The sequence below is a fragment of the Strix aluco genome, chromosome 5 (genome assembly GCF_031877795.1).
Source record: "Strix aluco isolate bStrAlu1 chromosome 5, bStrAlu1.hap1, whole genome shotgun sequence".
NCBI classification, from domain to species: domain Eukaryota; kingdom Metazoa; phylum Chordata; class Aves; order Strigiformes; family Strigidae; genus Strix; species Strix aluco.
In genome coordinates, this window is record NC_133935.1 from 74,984,546 (window position 1) to 75,002,788 (window position 18,243).

An 18,243-nucleotide genomic window follows, 5' to 3' on the forward strand; every position below is an offset into this window, starting at 1 on the left:
TGACTTTTGAATTCCCCATTACTTTCCTCAAGATTCTCACGCTTCCAGTTTGACTGTGGCCTTTCTCTCTCTGAATCACTTTGTATTGTATACTTTCTTCTGTGCTTTTCCTTACCAAAGGGATCGCCTTGTTTTACAAGGCAAGCATCCTACATTTCCTTACATTTTCTCATATTGTATTTGTTCATGCCTCTTAGATTGTGAGCTCTGTTGAGCTTCGTTTCCATTCTTCGCTTAGTACAATTCATCTCTTGTAAAGCTCTGTATATACCCAGAGTTCTAGTTAAAAATCAAATAATAAATTCATTTATTTTATTTTTTTAAAAAGGTACAACATTCTCATTCAAGCTAAGATGCATTTTTGAGCCACACAAATACTGATTCTAAATTTAAAATCACCCAACCATGTGCCTAAGGAACATCTAAGAAAGTGAATCATTGTTTAAAATATGAACTAGGGTGGCCTTTTTTTTTCCCTCTCAGTCTGAAGTATTGTATAATTCTTTTTGAATTGTAAACATTTTATATCTTTGCACTGTATAGCTACTCTGCACCATATAATTTTTTTTAGCTTTTTTATGTTCTGTGAGGAAACTCCATTTGACTTCAGCCACACTGTATGGCCTACTGTACAGTCTGTATTGTTTTAAAATAACTAGTTCTTTAAATTTATAAAAAAAGCAGATCTGAAAATATTTTAAAACTGCTACAACTTTTTTTATGTGATGTTGTGAATTTCTGTTATTTTGGGGACCTTAACTACAACACTTGAAGATCAACACAGTGCTGTTTTGCAATGAAATATAAAAGGTAATACAGAAATTATTCATAGGGAGATTAAAGTCTAGGTTTACCACTCATTCAGTGGTACCTTCACAGTCTTTTGTCATATTCAGCTCTGGAATTTGAATTAAAAATCACATGAAGGAATACCTGAGGCAAAAACTCTTGGGCTTCTCAGATCCTTTGAAGATTTGGGAATCATAACACCTCCTCAACATGAAGTCTTTGTAAGAACAACCTTTTGTCCAACATTAAGTGTCTGCTTAATTCCACCTTTAGTTTTTTAAATAAGTGATCAGTAGCCCCAGTATACATCTGCACAATTTCCTTCATTTCAGTCTATTGGTAAGCAGTTTTGTTTTGCAATATACTATGCATATAATTGAAGAGCTGTTTTAGGAAAAATTCTCAGATCCCAATTTTGTATTCTTTAATCACATAAACAGCTAGTTATATTAAAATAAAATGCTGAAGTCAAAGGAGCTTACTAATGTAAAGATTCCAAGTTTGTGCTATACCTGTGCCTTTTGGCTGCATGCTGAAATTTTGCATAATATCTTGAGTACGTATCATTAGTGACTGTGTGTATCCTGGGCTGGACTGCTTTCCACAGAAAGCCTCTTTCAAAGAGCAATGCCAAGCGACCTAGAATGAATGGCAATCTAGTCTTTCGTTTCCATTTTGAGGTCTGAATTGCTCTCGTTGGAGAGGACAGTCCCTTTCAGTTGAGTTACTCTCAAAGGCTAATGAAATTTGTTTGGCTAACTAATGAGTCTGCCCATGATGTGGCCTGTCACAGCCATCCTCCTCATAGATGAGCACTAGCAGAGTAGCTCTCAGCCACACCTGTGTTCGCAGTGGATCATCCCTTAGTAATGATCTGGAACTAATGAAAAGGGGTAATGCAGAGCATCAGAGAGAGAGGTCTTATTTTAACCTTAGCCTTTTACAACATCAGGAATATTTCAAATCCCATGGCATAATGCATTTCTTTTCTTACAGGCAAAATCCAGAACAGCTTGCATTGCTCAGTCTGGGAAATAATTCTGTTAATCCATTTTAATCCATTTCTTCTGTGCAAATAGTTTTTAAAAGTTTTCTAGAGAATTTTATACATGCCTCCACGGAGAAAAACAATGCCTGGGACTGCAAGGGACAAATGCAGTCTTTTCCTGTGTGGTAGCCACCAGCACAGCCCAGCATTATCATGGAGGCAGTGACAAGCTTAATGTGCAATTGCAGTTGTATCACTCCAGATTTTGTACTGTCATAATGAGAGGACTTGGTCATTGCTAAAGCCATTATTAGCATTTCTGCTAGGGAAGACAAGATGGCACGGATAAGTTTCTTGTATAAAAAATAGAGCAACTTAGCTGCATAAAGAAAAAAAGATTTCATATTTCTGCATATCTGCAATTTCTATTCATCATCAGACTCTTAAGAATGCCTTTGCTCTTCACTGCAGTAAAGCTTTCAGTGGTTCTATGTTTGTTTTCAGCATTGTCTCTCTCTCTATATATATATTTAAGGTTACTAGATGGAGTAAAACCTGTCAGTCTTCCAAGTTGTAAATCAGTTAAATCAAAGGTTTCTGTCTAAGCTAAACCCAGACTGCTTGCCATCCTTTTGTGGTCTGTAGATACCTCAGTTGTTTCTTGCTCAGTCTTCTTAATCACCAACTTCCCCATGAAATGTTGCAATTTCATTACAGAATGTCACGCCTCCATACAAACTCAGTGTTTAAGGATAAAGCAGGAAGAGAAAAACAAAATTCTTGAGATTTGTGTTGGACTTTCTATTCAAATGACTATGTGTGAGGGCTCTACACAGATTGCTGCATTCATTTTTATGTTTATTTTTAAACTATTTTTAATTTGTCAGATGTTATGACAGAAATTGCAGTACTTAGTAATTTTTTGCAAATATGCTGAAGAAATCAGGAGTATTGGTACAATTTAGGTCAGTGCCCAACAAGAAACACAGAATCATCAAAAGAATCTGGCTCCAAAAATTCTCTTTTTTTTGGTGTTCTATTTACCAAAGCACAAAATACAGCTAGAAATATAGCTGCGTGGGTGAGGTACTGAGAGGCAAAAGAGGTAGCTGTTCCCCAGGAACTTGCTTATATGCACCCTCTTTGCCTCCGTGAAAGAGATGTAACTTACTTTAGATTTAAGATTGGGCAAGGCTATGGAGTAGTAGCTACCATGGAGTATCTAGAGCACTGTGTAGCCAACTTCTAGACTTCCCCATAGTTTTTTATGTAGCTGTGCTCTTTCAGATACATTCTGTTTTCATTTGTGTTAATGTTACACTGAGACTCCTGTTGCAAAGTGTTAGGAGAATACTTTAATAAAGTTTTGCTATTTTGTACACACGCCCCCCATGCAGTGTGTCTTGCAATATTCTGCTGTTTCTTGGAAGACAAAGACCTACTGGGAAATTGATTCAGTAATGTATGTGAAAACGTGCTTTAAAATAAGTGTTTGATTCAGTGATTTGCAGAGTCAATCTGTTACTTGTTGTCCTCAGAATACTAGGATTTTTTCTCCCAACAATATACCCAGTAAAATGCTGTCCAGGGCAGTATAAATGGTCAAAGTGTGGCATTTCTGCCTCACCTAAACTATTTCTTTTGTTCAGCCTAATTCCCTCTCTGTTTGTCAATCACTGAATTACTGAATCTTAATCCAAATTATTTCTAATAATATCTCATAATCCTAGACTAGAAGCGATTTTTCTTACCTTGCTGTACAACCATTTCTGTCTTTCATTTATTATTAATGTTTATTTTAATGAAAGAATATTTATTTTTTCTTTCCTATTATATTTTTATAACTTCTGGTGCGTATCACATTTTTCATAATTAAACTGTTGGGATGGTTGACTTAAGAGAACATATACTGTACAATTTGTTTTATGCTGAATCGATTTTTAATGCTGCACTTAAGCCCCGATCATAGAAGATATTAATGCATTGTGTGTTTTTGTTCTTCACAGCCCCAACAGAAGCTCCCTTACATCCTCACCTAGGTAGGTGATTCATCATTCTTATTACTAAAACTCAGAATCACTAACTTTATTATAATAAATAATCTGTAAGGTCATATGAAACTAGCTCTGGGGAATTCAAATAAAAACGAGATATATAAAATGAATTGAATTATGTCTCATTCTGATTAGTTGTTTTTTCATTGTGATTTTTATTGCTGTTTATTTATTACATTTGAGCCCTTGCAGTGCGAGTATATCATGCTGCAGAGCTTTTCTTCCTAGCTATGTATTACAGCATCTGTCTGCATGAGGACCAGGGCTGGAGCACCTCCCCCATGAGGACAGGCTGAGAGAGTTGGGGTTGTTCAGCCTGGAGAAGAGAAGGCTCCAGGGAGACCTTAGAGCAGCCTTCCAGTACTTAAAGGGGGCTACAGGAAAGATGGGGAGGGACTTTTTATCAGGGTGTGTAGTGATAGGACAAGGGTAACAGTTTTAAACTGAAAGAGGGAAGATTTAGTTTAGATATAAGGAAGAAATTCTTTCCTGTGAGGGTGGTAAGACACTGGCACAGGCTGCCCAGAGAAGCTGTGGCTGCCCCCTCCCTGTCAGTGTTCAAGGCCAGGTTGGACGGGGCTTTGAGCAACCTGCTCTAGTGGAAGGTGTGCCTGATGGTCTTTCAGGTCCCTTCCAACCCAACCCATTCTATCGGTCTATGATTCTATAACCCATAACCCCCAGTGTGGGACAGCACCGTCACAGCAGTGCTGGGTCACTGAGAGGAAGGTTTTGTCTCAGTGCACCTCCAAGGTGCACCCAGGAGCAGGGCACTGCTGCTCCTGCTCTCCAAGCAGGGTACAGGGCACACAGCAGAGCTTCAGCCCTGCATCCACTAACCTGGTGTTGCAATTTGGTTAGTCCAGGACAGATTCTGGAATCCTTGCTCAATCTGAATAGCAGGTGACGGTTACTTCATTTATTTAATGGAAGTATTTGTAGAGAAGGTTCTCTCTAGTACAAATACAGGTGCCAAAGTTTTGGGATTTGGGTGGTATTTTTGGTCATCAGACATAAATGATACAGTAAATCTAGGGCAGAATTTGGAGTCCAAAGCTTGCAGACCAAGGGTTAGAAACATCTGTGTAACATAACTCACAGTTTATATTCCTTAAATGAGCTGACCTTTACTGCTAGCTCCACTGATGGCAGCAGAGAAATTCCAATGAGCTCATGGATTTTTGCTTATGAGTTGTCAGAATGAACCCACTGATTATTAGAAGTGCAATACACTCTCTAGGACATCTCATCTCTCCTTGTGCCAGTGTTTCCAAAATCTGAATTCAAAGGGATTTTTTTGTGAACATTCAGAATAACCAACCATTTGGAACAAAAGTTCTTAAAACATTTATTATGTACTTGATAACTGCATCTTTTCATAGCCATCACAATTTGGTGATTGTGACACTTCTTAATTTTATGTTGTACTATTATCCAGAGTAAGCAAAAAAAAAGCTGTAAGTGAAAAAAACCCTGCTTTTGTAACTAGCATACTTTAAAAAGCTGATTTCCTCATTTTACAATGCATTACTTTAGCTCTAGGTAAGGCAACACTTAGAAAGCACTGGATGATTACACTGGAATTTTTTCATATAATGTTTTCTTTTCTTTGTAGCTGAAATGCACAGTGACAGCATTATCCTACGAGACGACTTTGACTCTTACCATCAGCAAGAATTGAATCCTACCATGTGGTAAGTTTCAGGCTTTTGCTTTTCTTTATAAGTGAGCAAATTAAAAAATTTTGGTTATTATAATTAACTATTTGTATTATATTAATTCCTAGATACCTCAACTCACATGGTGTAAGCTTATGTGTATCTTTGCTCCATTGGGACCTAAATATATTAGTTTATTAATTAACTGATTAATGAGTGGCTGAGAAATTCTAAGGCCATTGAAGTGAGTGACAAATTCTCATTGACCTCAAATTTTGAGTTAATACAAAAATAGAAAAAGTAGAACTGAGCTCAATGAATGCTTTTGTATGAAGATTTTGAGTTCTTGAAATCATAACTTTTCATGGAAAAGGTGATGAATTTCAGTAATTAAACTTTGTTTTTTCAATTATTTTTTTTAATTTCATGTTCATGTAGTACACATTTCTGGTGAAGCTAACTATAGTAAAAACTCCTTCTAAACTGAAATCAGATGTTTCCAAATCATTCATAAGAAAACATGGGATTAAAGAAAACTGGGATTAAATAGTTCCATCTAATTTTCAACTGCTGAAAATGTTTAAGGTTGATTTTTTTCTTTTTTTATGGAAGGCAAATTTTTCAAAACATTTGTATTATATAGGAAGGAAACCCCTTCCTTCCCAGCTCTACACAGCAAATCCCAATTGATAGGATTTTTTTGTTCAATGGGATTCCTGAGTAGGGTCATTCATATTATCACAGTCTACACCTGAAACAGCAAGCACAGGTTGTTATCATTCTTAACCAGTAGATGCTGTTGGAGAATCTCAGTACAGCATGTACATAATAAGGCAAGTACAATTTAGCACAGGTCAGGCAGAAGCTTTATTAACTATGATGATAGTTAGAGAGCACTTGGACTGTATCTCCCCCTCTGCTCTCCTCTTCTCTGCCAAGTGATTGCAGAGACCCAACCCATACACTGTTTCAGAAAACAAGGAAAGAGGTGAAGAATAACAACCATTTCCATGTTAATAAAGCCAAGTATCCACCCCTGGGAAGGATGGACTCCTTAAGTCACTGCCACAGTTCTAAGGACTCCAACGGTGAAGAACAGCACAATATGGAGAGATGCCTGTTGGTGGAACCTATAAGAGTGGTACATCCAGTGATAGCTTAGCTCAGAAGTGGGGAGTTGGAAACAATCACAGACTGTTAGCTTTTAGTCAAAAAGAATGTTCTTTTAACAAAGATAGCTCTTAGCCAGACCTCTCAACCTTAAATATTAATAATTTTACCACCAGTGATCACAGTGATAGAGTACCGTTTCATATGATATACGTATGTATGTCACAAAAGAGGAAGTTCTAGGTCTCTTACAGTACAAAACTGTTTCTATTCTGTATAATGAGTACATCTGCTGGTCATACTATACCCAGATAAACGTATCTATTGGTCTTAACATGAAGTTTTGAAGGTTGGGGTCTCCTTTTTTGATATGAGGTTGTTGCTGAGTTTTCTATTCCTTCCAATCCTATTTGGATCATATCATAAATATAACTAATTTTATTGATTTAATTCATACGAGACAAAGAAATATTCTACTGGATTAGTTTATCTTATTCAAATAAATTATTGATGGGCATTTTAGCAGTTACCTGGATTTGTTAGTTAGGAATACATATGTTCTGTGAAATCTGACTTCATTTTCCTTTTATTAAGGCCTGTCACAGTTTTCCATCTGTGCAGGTCTTTCACAGTTTCACCACCTTATGTAAAAAGATTGTAGTTTATGGAATTTTATGGATATTTTTCTTTTGCACATACTTATTGTAGTACTTTTTAATATGTGCCTACTATTTTTCCTCCTTTTGTTCCTTTTGTATAATGTCTTTCAATATTTTTCTGGACAGATGCATTAAAGACCTGGAATACTATAATATAAAAAAATCTCTTTCTTTATGGGAATGAATAGATCAAGGACTCTTAATGGGTTACAGAATAGCTGCCAAGGTAGATAGCTTTAACAGCAGTGTGTTAAATGGACTTGAGTGGAAAAAAAAAGAGGCAGCATTATTTCTCTGCAGATGTCTCATAACTCACAGAGGGCCTGTCTGTTGGGAGCCTCCATAATTTATTTATCCATTGCTCTCTTATCTTTAGATTCATCCTTGCTTTATAGAACTCTCAACAGAGAAAATTCAGACTAAAAGAGCCCCCAGTCTCCAGCTCCTTTTGTCCCCAAGATTTGGATTTGGTCACCCTGGAATAACCTCAGCCCACCTTGGTTGATGGGTCAGTGCAAAGAAGTGTGTCCTGGGAGAGAGTGCCAAAACTCACCACAATCCTGAGACAGATTTTGCTGCAACAAAAATACTAGAAAGCCAACATCTTCAGCAATGCTAAATAGAAGTGGAGCACAAATAAAAGAAAACTGTAATGAGGTGTCATGAGCTTTTCTGCATAAAGGATTTCTACAGTAGCTCTGCCTCCAGTAAAGACCCACTTAGTGGCAGAAAGCTCATTCTCATTTGATTTTCTAGTGGGAGTTAAATCAGGGATTATTAACAGTTTGTACCATCCACCCTAAAATTGCATCTTTTCTCCTGGCAGCTGCTAAAATCCCATCTTTACCACAAACAATTGCAGCAACTGCTCAAGCAGTATTTCCAGCCCTACTCGGTCCCTGGTCTGATGTGCTCGGAGTGTGTGGCAGCAGCTGCCTTGTGTGCTCCAATACTCCAGCAGTGCTGTGTCACCAGGGGCCAGTTAGACTAAGCCACTCTAATAATTTCTGAAACCATTATTTGTGTAAAGATGAAAAGAGGAGTGTTTGTATTTTCCTATGATCTTTTCATCACAAATCCAACATAACACTGGCTTGGATGTGATTAATATTGTCCCACTCCTCCTGATCCCCTTTCTGGCATGTGCAGCTCTGGCAGAGACATACAGTCCAAGAGCACAAGCAAAGCATTTTATAGCTTCTCTGTGTGTCTAATTTTATGAGTCCCAGCAGAGTCTGTGTGTCACTCCATTGCTGCGAGAGGCCTCACATCAAATAACTATTTTGCACAAGGGCACTGTATGATTTCAAGAGTGACTGCTTGTTTTTTATGGATTTCTGTTCTTTCAAATGCATTAAAAGACACATCCTACCCAGCAACCATCTGTTTCTTCAGAGGCTCAGTAGTAGGGATGGAGTGGCTAAAAGTGTTTCTGGAGCTGCAAGGGGAGGAGAAAGAGGAGGTGGGGATGGGGCTCTTTGTAAACAGAAAAATCGGGGTTCCTGACCTGAGTCACAGTTTGGTGATTGAAAGAAAACAGGGGAAATTGCTAGAGTGGGAAACAAGAAAAGGAGGAGGCAGCATGAAAGGACGTATAAGGAGAAGGAAGCAGGGAAGATTTCTGTGCTGCGAATGCAGGAATGGGAGCATGTCTCATCTCTCTCATTTCCTTGGGACTCAACAACCATGAGGTTTTTCTTGTGTGGTGTGTCCAACTAATTTTAATATTCTTTTCTTCCAGCATGCAATCATGTCAGAATATGATTATTTCCAAAGTCCCCAACCCATAGGCACAAGCCTGCTTACTTGAGCAAAGACTTCCTTGTTTCATGGGTCTCATTTGCCACCAACTTTATAAAGACCTCTGATTTGTGAAACAAATATGCTTCACACATTTGTAAATGTCAAATATATTTTATGTCTAACACGTATTAGCTGTGGAAGTTAAAGTAGGTAAATGATTCTTACTCCATGGTAAACATAGCACCAATGGCCATGCTAAGTGATTCACATCTGACTTGCGGAACTAATTAGACAGTAATATTTAGTGCATTTTTAAATGAAAAGTCTAACAGCGCAGGTGATTAGTGGCCCATGAGACTTACTGAAAACTGGCAGGAGTGTGTTAGTGCAGAAAGCTTGGGAACCATGCAAGTAATTGATTTCCTCTGTAGGGAAAGGGAATCTGCACCACGTACTACTTGCCAGGGGAGGGCCATGGAATGGCTGGATGAAAAGAGGTCCAATATGGGTGGTATCTGGAATACTGTCTGGGTCATTGAACACCTCTTTCAGTGACCATCTTGTCTCCATGTAACCTCATAAAACTGCAGAAGAGAGTATAAAAAAGGTGCTATATAAGAACTAAACCAGACCAAACAAGAACAAATCTAGAAAATCCGTTGTTTAATCCTATGATAAATGATTTAATGTTGACACAAAAAGACAGGAAAAAGGAGATGCATAAGTTAGTAGAAAAGAGATGCTGACATTAATGTATGTTTCTGTATAAAACACCTAGTTTTAACAGTAGGGCTGTAGACAACAGGGGATTCAGTACATTTAAAAAAAGAAAGAGTCTGTACAGAAGCTTGGCTAAACTCTCCTTCACAACTTGATGCCATGTTTCATCTCAAAGCCTATCAGCACTCCAAACAGCAATCACTTACAAAAGACATACACTTCAAAGATGACATGAAGAAAAGGTGAGCATGTAAAATCAATCAGTAAGAAACAGGTTCCATCACTTCTTCATGGCATATGAGAAATGAAGAGGTACAGTGATATTTCCAGTGGCAAAGAGGTGGAGGAAGTCTTTGTGACAAGAGAGAGAAGTCCTAAAGTGGTTTCCAAATTGCACTAAAACTGCGGGATTAAACTTCAGAAAGATTTATGTTTAAAAATCTCTTGGCAGCTTGAGGTGTTTGTCTTCTTTATAGTCCAGACATCACAAAAGACATCAGTCAATATAATGTCCACAAACTCAGGTATTGTAGAGGGAAATGAGATGACAAATAGGGATGAGGAAACAGCAGATGTTTCCCCTTCAGCAAAGTGAAGAACAATAGCAAAGAGAGGTGGGACTCTCTAAACCAGAGATGAGAGTGGTGGCAGGTCTGCAGAGAAGACATCTAGATGAATATGACACACGTCAACAGTGGGAGCGAGTACCAGCTGTGAAGAGAAAGCTGAAGTGATTTTAACATGCTAAGATTTTACACCAGGCAGGTGAGAAAGATAATGTAAAAAGCTGCACCCAGCCAGGACAATTAATACTGTCTCCTTTTGTATAAATGGAAGAGAAATTAACCTTCCTGTCTGCACCAGGAGAGGAGCAAATTGGATCGTTTCTGAATGCGTAATACTATGACGATGATCTGAGGAACCACAGAGCAATTATCTCACTCTTCATGCATTTCTGTCAAGGTAGTGAACAAATTATTGTCAGAGGTAATGCATTTCAAAGAGAGCAGAAAGATTTGAATCAGGATTACCAACAGGCATCCAATTTCTTATGAGAGGACTCCCCCTAGAAAAGATGAGTGATGACAAAACAGAGGTATCAGAAGGACAGTGTTTCTGGTCTTCCAGATGGTATTTTGTAGACCAGGTTACAGAATTAGAATAGATGAAGAACTGAATCACTTTGTATTCACTGAAATATGAGAATTATGAAATTAAAATACCCATGGATTATGTAGCCTGACCTTTCATGAGGGACTAAGTGGCCCCTACATAGTATTCATATGTAAAGATTTCCTGCACATATCAGGAGTTCGGGCAGATGCTCCACTATAAAACTCCAAAATGTAGGGGCATATAATGAATATAATGCTCACAAACAGCCAGAATCCTACAGAATTCCAGGTATTCTTCAAGTTTCTGTCCCTCTGTTCTTCAGTTATCAGAGTTTAGGGATCAAGTGAAAATTAGATAACAACAAATCACATCTTCCATGAACTCTGTTTCTGTACTTTCTCTTAAAGTACAATTTTCTTCATTCCCATGCTCTTTTCTTGCCTTATATTGAGAAATAAATTATGGGCTTACTGTGGCTTCTATAAGTAAATATTAACTCATTGAAGTCAATAGGAACTACATTACTCTATTAGAGGATTTATTTTTTCTGCTTAAATTCAAAATCCTATATGCTATTAGTGTGAATTGCTGAATGACTTCATTAACATGCTCATACCAGAAAAAAACTCAAGGATTTTTTACGTCTAATTTTTGTTCCGGGAAGTGGAGCTGAAACTGACCTTTAATAAAATCTCAGAATAAGGAAGAGATTTGGAAAGTAGAAACAAGGCATTCATCTTTGACTTCTGTAATGGACTTGGGCATAAGAAAGCCAATCCTGTGCTGAATTCACCCAGGACCAACTGAAGAATCCCAAAATAACAAGTGCAATCAATTATTCACCACATCTGTGCATCTGAAAACCTAACATGTATTGCTCAGCAGAGCTTAGCACTCACAGACCTGCAGGGTATTGTGCAAGGTATTATATGCTGGCAAGAGTTAACCTATTCTGCCAAAAGTTACCTAAACTTTGCTGCCCTGGGAAGCTAGGGGAATAGTGAGGAGTCCCAGTCTGCTGCAGGAGCAGACCAGGAGAGGTAGCTCCATTTAGTTATATACATGCTTTAAAAATGGATTTAAACATTATTTCTAATCACTGCCTGGGTTCGCAGCAGCCCATCCTCCCTTGCTCAGACTCTTTGAATGCATGCCCTCTGCAGGGAAAAGCTGTCCCAGCCCCATGGGGTAGCTGACAGTGCTACCAGCCTCTTTGTCATGATGCAGCTGGAGATTTCATTTGCCCTATCCAGGACTGATGGTTTGCAGATACTCAGGAACAGAAAAATCCTGCTCCAAGCAGTTTACAGAAAGACTTGCAGAGGTTTAACACAACACTTGTTAATGAAAAGACAATCAAGCAACATAAATTAGGAAATGAGGTGAAAAAAACCTAAGCAAATTTGCATAGGAATCAACTATGCATTGATAGTATGTATCAAGTGCCTATGATCAACTATGATCATTGAAAACTCTATCATACATGTTGACAGCAAGTCCCTATCTCGTTGGGATTTCTTCCTTTTCATCTGATTTCCTGTAAGATTTGCCATCCAGAAATCAGCTGGACAATGAAAAGACAGAAGAAAACCAAACCTTTGCACACTACTAAACTACATCTGGGCTGTGTATATGGGAATGTGTATTTTGGTGACATTATACATCAGAAAGAGTGGCCAAGTCTGAGGCACTCTGTGTGAGAGAAGCCAAAGAAAAAACCTGCCTAACCACGCCTTACATAAGTCCATTGCACTTAAAACTCTAAAAATACCAGTTATCAAAGTATAAACAAAAATCAACAAGAAATAAGAAGGTTTGGGGTGAGTTGACCCTTGCAACAGTGGAGTTGCTCTGGGAGCAAATGTTTGCCTGTATATTTGATGTAAAAGCTGAGCTTCGGATTTGCCCAAAGGCAATGTTGGTCAGCCCCATCACAGGCAGCTTGTCAGAGGCTGAGAGCATCTCCAAAAGTTTTTGAAAATCTGCTGCTCATGCCAAGAGCCAATAGCCTGATCCTCAAAGGTGAGAGAGGGTGCCCTTTCCCTCTGCTCTGCAGTCAGGCTGCCCACAGAGTCCTTCATATTAAATTAAGAAATATCAGGAGAGGTGCAATTATTTGGCTCAGCAGCACTTACCAGCTTCTCTGAGATTTTCTTCATACTTTTTCCCCTAACAGGTGATCAGAGTGGCAACTCTCTGTTACTAGGAGTATGGGATATGACAAATACAAATAGAAAGCAACAGCAATACCTGTGTGCAGCTGGGCTACAGGAACATCTTGGTGCCCAGTTTCAGGTAGCATCTGCAGCCTCAGGTCTGCCCTTAGGGGTAAATAACCCTGCAGGCTGGAAGGGGGACTGATCCTATCCCCTTCTCCTGAGTTCTTCTGTCCAGTAACTCTGTGTTGGTGGGTTTACTTATGGTACATCAAATGCGCAGTGAGGATTTTGGAAGAAGAGTAACTTCACAGTAAATTATACATGTAAGAGTTCACCTTGGTTTCCTATAGTGTGATGTTTCGCAGTCGATGACTAGGGACACTCCTTTTTAGAAGGGGCAACAGTTTGCAGAGAGCAAGTATTTATTCACAAGGGCTTTTCTCAAGAGGCAGCACTAGTACATCACATGTACAGTTGCTCAACCTTTACATTGAGCACCATGATAACAAAACAGTCCAATTTGTCTGAGCACCAAGATACAACAGCCTTATTTTACAGTTTACAAGCCTGATGCGGTCTCAGGCGTATGGTTTCTGTTTTCTATTTTGAACATGGTGTGTTCTTCCTGCAGGTCTGAATGCAGTAACTGCGAGGTTGGAGAGCAGTGTGGTGTGATAATGCATGGCAACACCGTCACTTTCTGCGAGCCATATGGTCCCAGAGAACTGGTAAGTGAAGCCTGGCTCATCTGCTAGTGCTGGGACTGCAGACTATGAATTGAAGCTGCATCAGCTGCAGAGATGTTGGTGTGCTTTCAAAGTTTGGTGTTCAGCAGAGAGGCTCTTAAGAAAGGTGATTGGACCACCGAAGAGCACCCCAGGAACATCCCAGTGTTTTAAACTATAGATGTTAACCAAAGGATATTACACTAGTCTGCAAGGAAAAGTCTCTTGACCCAGTGTGCATCCAAGTTATTTAAAGTATCTATAAAACACTGGAAAGGCAAGGAGATAGACCTGTGTTGTCAAACTAGCATTATTCTCTTTCTATTTCCAACAATGAAATAGAGGCGAGGTTCATTTTTCTTCTCTTATTTTATTAGCTGTGTCCATTTTTTCTTGTTGCTGTTGACAAATGTTAATTTGGTTGTAAAACATCACTTGTGAACAATGCATCCTACAGATTTAAATGCAGCCTGGAGCAAGCACCTGCCAGTCTCAGGAAAGTGTATGTAACAAATTGAGTCATGATGAAGGGGACAGAATTAATTTCATTGGGGGAGTAGTTTGGTCATAAAATTCTGTAAGAAACAACATGGTGCAATTAACATTAACTTGGGATCATCTGGGTGTGGAAAATGAATTGAAAGATATATAACCAATGCCCACATGCTGACACTGGACAGCCAACTGCAACAATGTACATAAAATGGGAGGTTTGGAAAGAACTGAAAAATTAAAAGGCCAGCTCAAAGCCACGGTAATTCAAAATTAATTTTCATGTTTTCAACAGTCTTCTGAGTGGAGGAAGAGGCTGATTAGAGCTATTTGAAGAGTGTACATGGAAGAAGGCCATAAAACAGAAGTCATTTTGGCCAGGCATCTTCTCTTCATTTCAGACACTGACAGTTCTTCTAACAGGGTTGATTTTACATTCTTAACTGAGATCAGAATGTCACGAATGCAATGTAGATATTGCTGATGTGGTGATTGAAAGTCATAAACACATATAAAACTAATTTAGAGGTTTTACAGATAAAGGAGAATTTCAGTCATTTCCCTCACAGCCAGCTCCAGCCAGGGAATCCTGACAGAGATGCTAAATTGCCTCTCTGCTACTTTGAAACCTATTTGAATGTACTATGCTTCATTAACTGCCTTGAGAAAAGATGTATTGTTTTATGTCCTGTGCAAAAGTAAAGTCACATCACTGGGATGTTTTTAAACTCATTTTTACTTGTAGTATTGAGCATAGGTGACACTCCTTGAAAAATAACCTATTTATGACATTTAGCAAACCCAGGGTCCCAGCTCTGAGGGTTTTGAAATATTAATTAGCTGTCTTCTCCCTGCTGGTATGTAATTTAGACTATCCTTAGTAATCACAAATTGGCTTCAAACTCCAGTGTTGGACTGTATTTGTCGTATTACCATGCGGTAAAATAGCACTACCATGGCATCGGGAGCTTGGAAAAATTTATTATGATGCCAAAGTGGTGTGATTAAATAATCAGCTGAAAAAATCATCATGCTTATAAACAGTTAGCAGCCTAATAATGAAAGTGTTTATAAATATTATGGCAGTGTTGCAGAAAAATCAAATCCTTCTGAAGGAACATGATAATGGCTTAACATTTTGGATGAGCACAGGATGGTGTTCATGCCAGAGGTCTTAACCTAGTTTTATTTTTGAGTATGGACATAGGTTTAAATCCCTATCTTAGAACAAGTTGTTTCTGATTTGTAGTCATGTTTCAGTGATTTCACAACATATCTCTTCCTGTCACAAATTTTAAAACCTGTTTCACTTCTCCCATCATTATGCATTTTTATTGTATCATCTTTACTATTTGAATCCTATTCTGTCCCTGCTTGAAACGGCATTTGAAATCTCTGTTTCTGTTCATGGCTCCTAGTGCCACATTATTGCTTTAAAATACTTAGTCAAGAAGAGTTGAATTTGCAAAATGTATTATATCAACAGCTGTGACAGCTGCTGGTTTGCTTCCCTGACTGTCCTCTCTCCTCCTCACTTCCAGCAGCTGCCTGTTACTGAAGGCAGAGGTTTTTTTTAATGCCAAGTGTCTATGTCTGTTGGTGAGAATTTACCACTGGCAAAATCCTGGAAAGATGTATAGTGTCAGAGATGTTGCAAGCAAAGGAAAATAGCTGCTAAAATCTCCTTACCAGCTTCTCTGCAGCACCTGAATTTAGTAGTCCCTTGTAGAACTTTGCAAAAAGTTTTTAGTAAGTCTAATGCTTTTTTCTAAAGCATTACTGAAATGATTCACAACAAAGTCTCTTTTAAGTCTACATAAATGCCTCTTCTGTGATAACTGGTACATTTAATTTCTTGGTGATATGAGCCACTGAACGTTGATAAAGGGTTTTGTTTTCAAATTAGAGTTTGCACAACATAATTAATTGAATGTAAGCTAATGTAATAGGTACTCATAACTCAAGTCAGAAAGCAGTTTATTGTTTGACATGGCGAGTGTGATACCTAATACTGAATCGATCCTGACAGAATGGACTTAAATGGGGATGCGACTGTACTTTAAAAGGAGTTACATAAATGCAAATTTCCTATTTTTGTTTAAAGACTAAAATTATCGGTTGGGAATATTCCAAGAGGAGGAAAACTGTATTTTAAGTGAACGTTATGTACAGATAGTGCCAAATTTTCAGGTAGTTTTAAAAGCTGCTGTTTGAGTTGATTGTGAAGCCTTGGGAGTCTGTCCCACTAAATCTGTCTTAGTTCACAGAGCTGTGATCAATCTTCTAAATTTCCATGCACTCTCCCAAAGCACATGTAGTCTTGTTATCAGCTAATCTTCAGTACATTTCAGTGAAGATCCCGTTGTTTAATATTTATAAATTCCTCTCCATATGTAATATGTATGTAGAAAAGAAACACACCAAAACCTCATGCCAACTCATACAGGTCTCCATCCATTATTTTCAAAGGCATCATTTCATGAATACCTCAACTGGGTGTACACCGGCACTGAGAGAAGTCCAGTCCCTTTTGCTCTTCTCATCAGTGCCTGCACCCTCCCACCGGGGGAGAGATGGTATTCGTATGAGCACTGGTGGGCTGAATGGTAGACTACACCAGAAAATTAATCCAGGTTAAAACTAACTTGCAAAGAAAAAGACTACTAGTTTAACACAAGTCAATTATTTGAGCTGATTTAACATGTAGCTACCCAAAAGCTGATGTTAGTACATGGAAGGGAATGGAGGGAGCTATCACCTAGAATCTGTTAATCATATACATTTGAATATACATTCTGAATATACATTTGCAAAGATTTGGAAATTCATTTGAAAATCTCCAAAGACAGAAAAGCCAATACAGGTGACTGAGAGAGAATATTTGTTCTGTGTCAATGGAGTCCTAAATAATAGTCAGAAAACATCTGCATTTAGGACTAGCTTTTGTTCAGTGTCATACAGCAATGCTTAATGTAGTAAGCGACTTCAGAGAGGAGACAGATCTCTCTCAACAGTTTTCATGTTTATCTGCATAGTAGATAATTAAAGAGCGCAGGAATACCTGATAATGGAAGAATCTCTGCCTTCACCATGTGACTCAGGGAAATTATGCAGAAATTGTACTGTTGATCATTACAAAATGCTGATAAAATTGCCTTTGTAATAGTGCCGTAGTTAATGGATGCTTGAAAGAACGTAGAATCTTCCAGGTCATTGAGTCTAATCTTTACTTGGGTGCTGGTTTTTTTAGAAAACGTCAGTTTAGTGTCCATGAGCTCAAATATTTATCTATATTTTGCAGATTACCACTTTTTTTCATTCTTATCTACTATTCGGTTTCCTCTACATGAATCATACAAGCAAAGCAGGAGGATTATTCAAGTCCTGTGGGTGCTCCACTTGGAGCTGCCTCCATACAAATTCCCAGCTTGACTCTGGTAGCCAAAGCCTACTAGCCCCAGGACCTTACTTCTGGGACTGAATTTGCTCAGAAGTTCGACTTCTCTGTGGCATATCCATGATATGACGTGGTGCATAGATGCAGATCACAAGGAACACATCTGAAGGAAGAGTCTGTAGCTGCTTTCATGGGAAATGGCATGAATTATTGTTGTGTAAGTTCTGACATGGGAGGACAAGTTCAAGGTCTTGAAATCTAGGATGCAGACATCAATGGCAACAATAGCAGATGAATTTATTTAAGGTGTTTGCTGTCCCTGTTCTTCCAATTATATTGCTTCTTTTATGATTGCGTCAACTTACTGTCTGGCCAGGTCATGCCTTTTTTCCTTTTCTCTTTTGATCTAATGCTGACATTATCTTTCAGGTTGTACATTATTCTAGCCTCTAAAATCTGCTTATAATGGTAAATTATATCTTTTATGGGTCTTTTGCTGAAGTGAATGAACCAAACTTTAAGTCTCTTCTTTTTGGGGTGGCCCTCTGATTGGTCTTTCTGCTTGCTAAACAGTTGCAGTGATTTTTCAGCTCTTTGACAAAATAACTAGATCAGGCAGTGTTTTTGGGTAGT

General features: G+C 38.4%; 1 protein-coding gene across 2 annotated transcripts in view; it reads left to right on the plus strand.

Annotated features, from left to right (window-relative positions):
- The window catches only part of RELN (reelin), a 296,224-nt gene that overhangs the window by 127,150 nt on the left and 150,831 nt on the right, over positions 1-18,243 (plus strand). For both annotated transcript variants that reach the window (XM_074827840.1, XM_074827841.1), the window contains exons 5-7: positions 3,784-3,816; positions 5,447-5,525; positions 13,628-13,724. In XM_074827840.1, the coding sequence (XP_074683941.1) occupies positions 3,784-3,816; positions 5,447-5,525; positions 13,628-13,724 (209 nt within the window). The remainder of the gene's footprint in view (positions 1-3,783; positions 3,817-5,446; positions 5,526-13,627; positions 13,725-18,243) is intronic.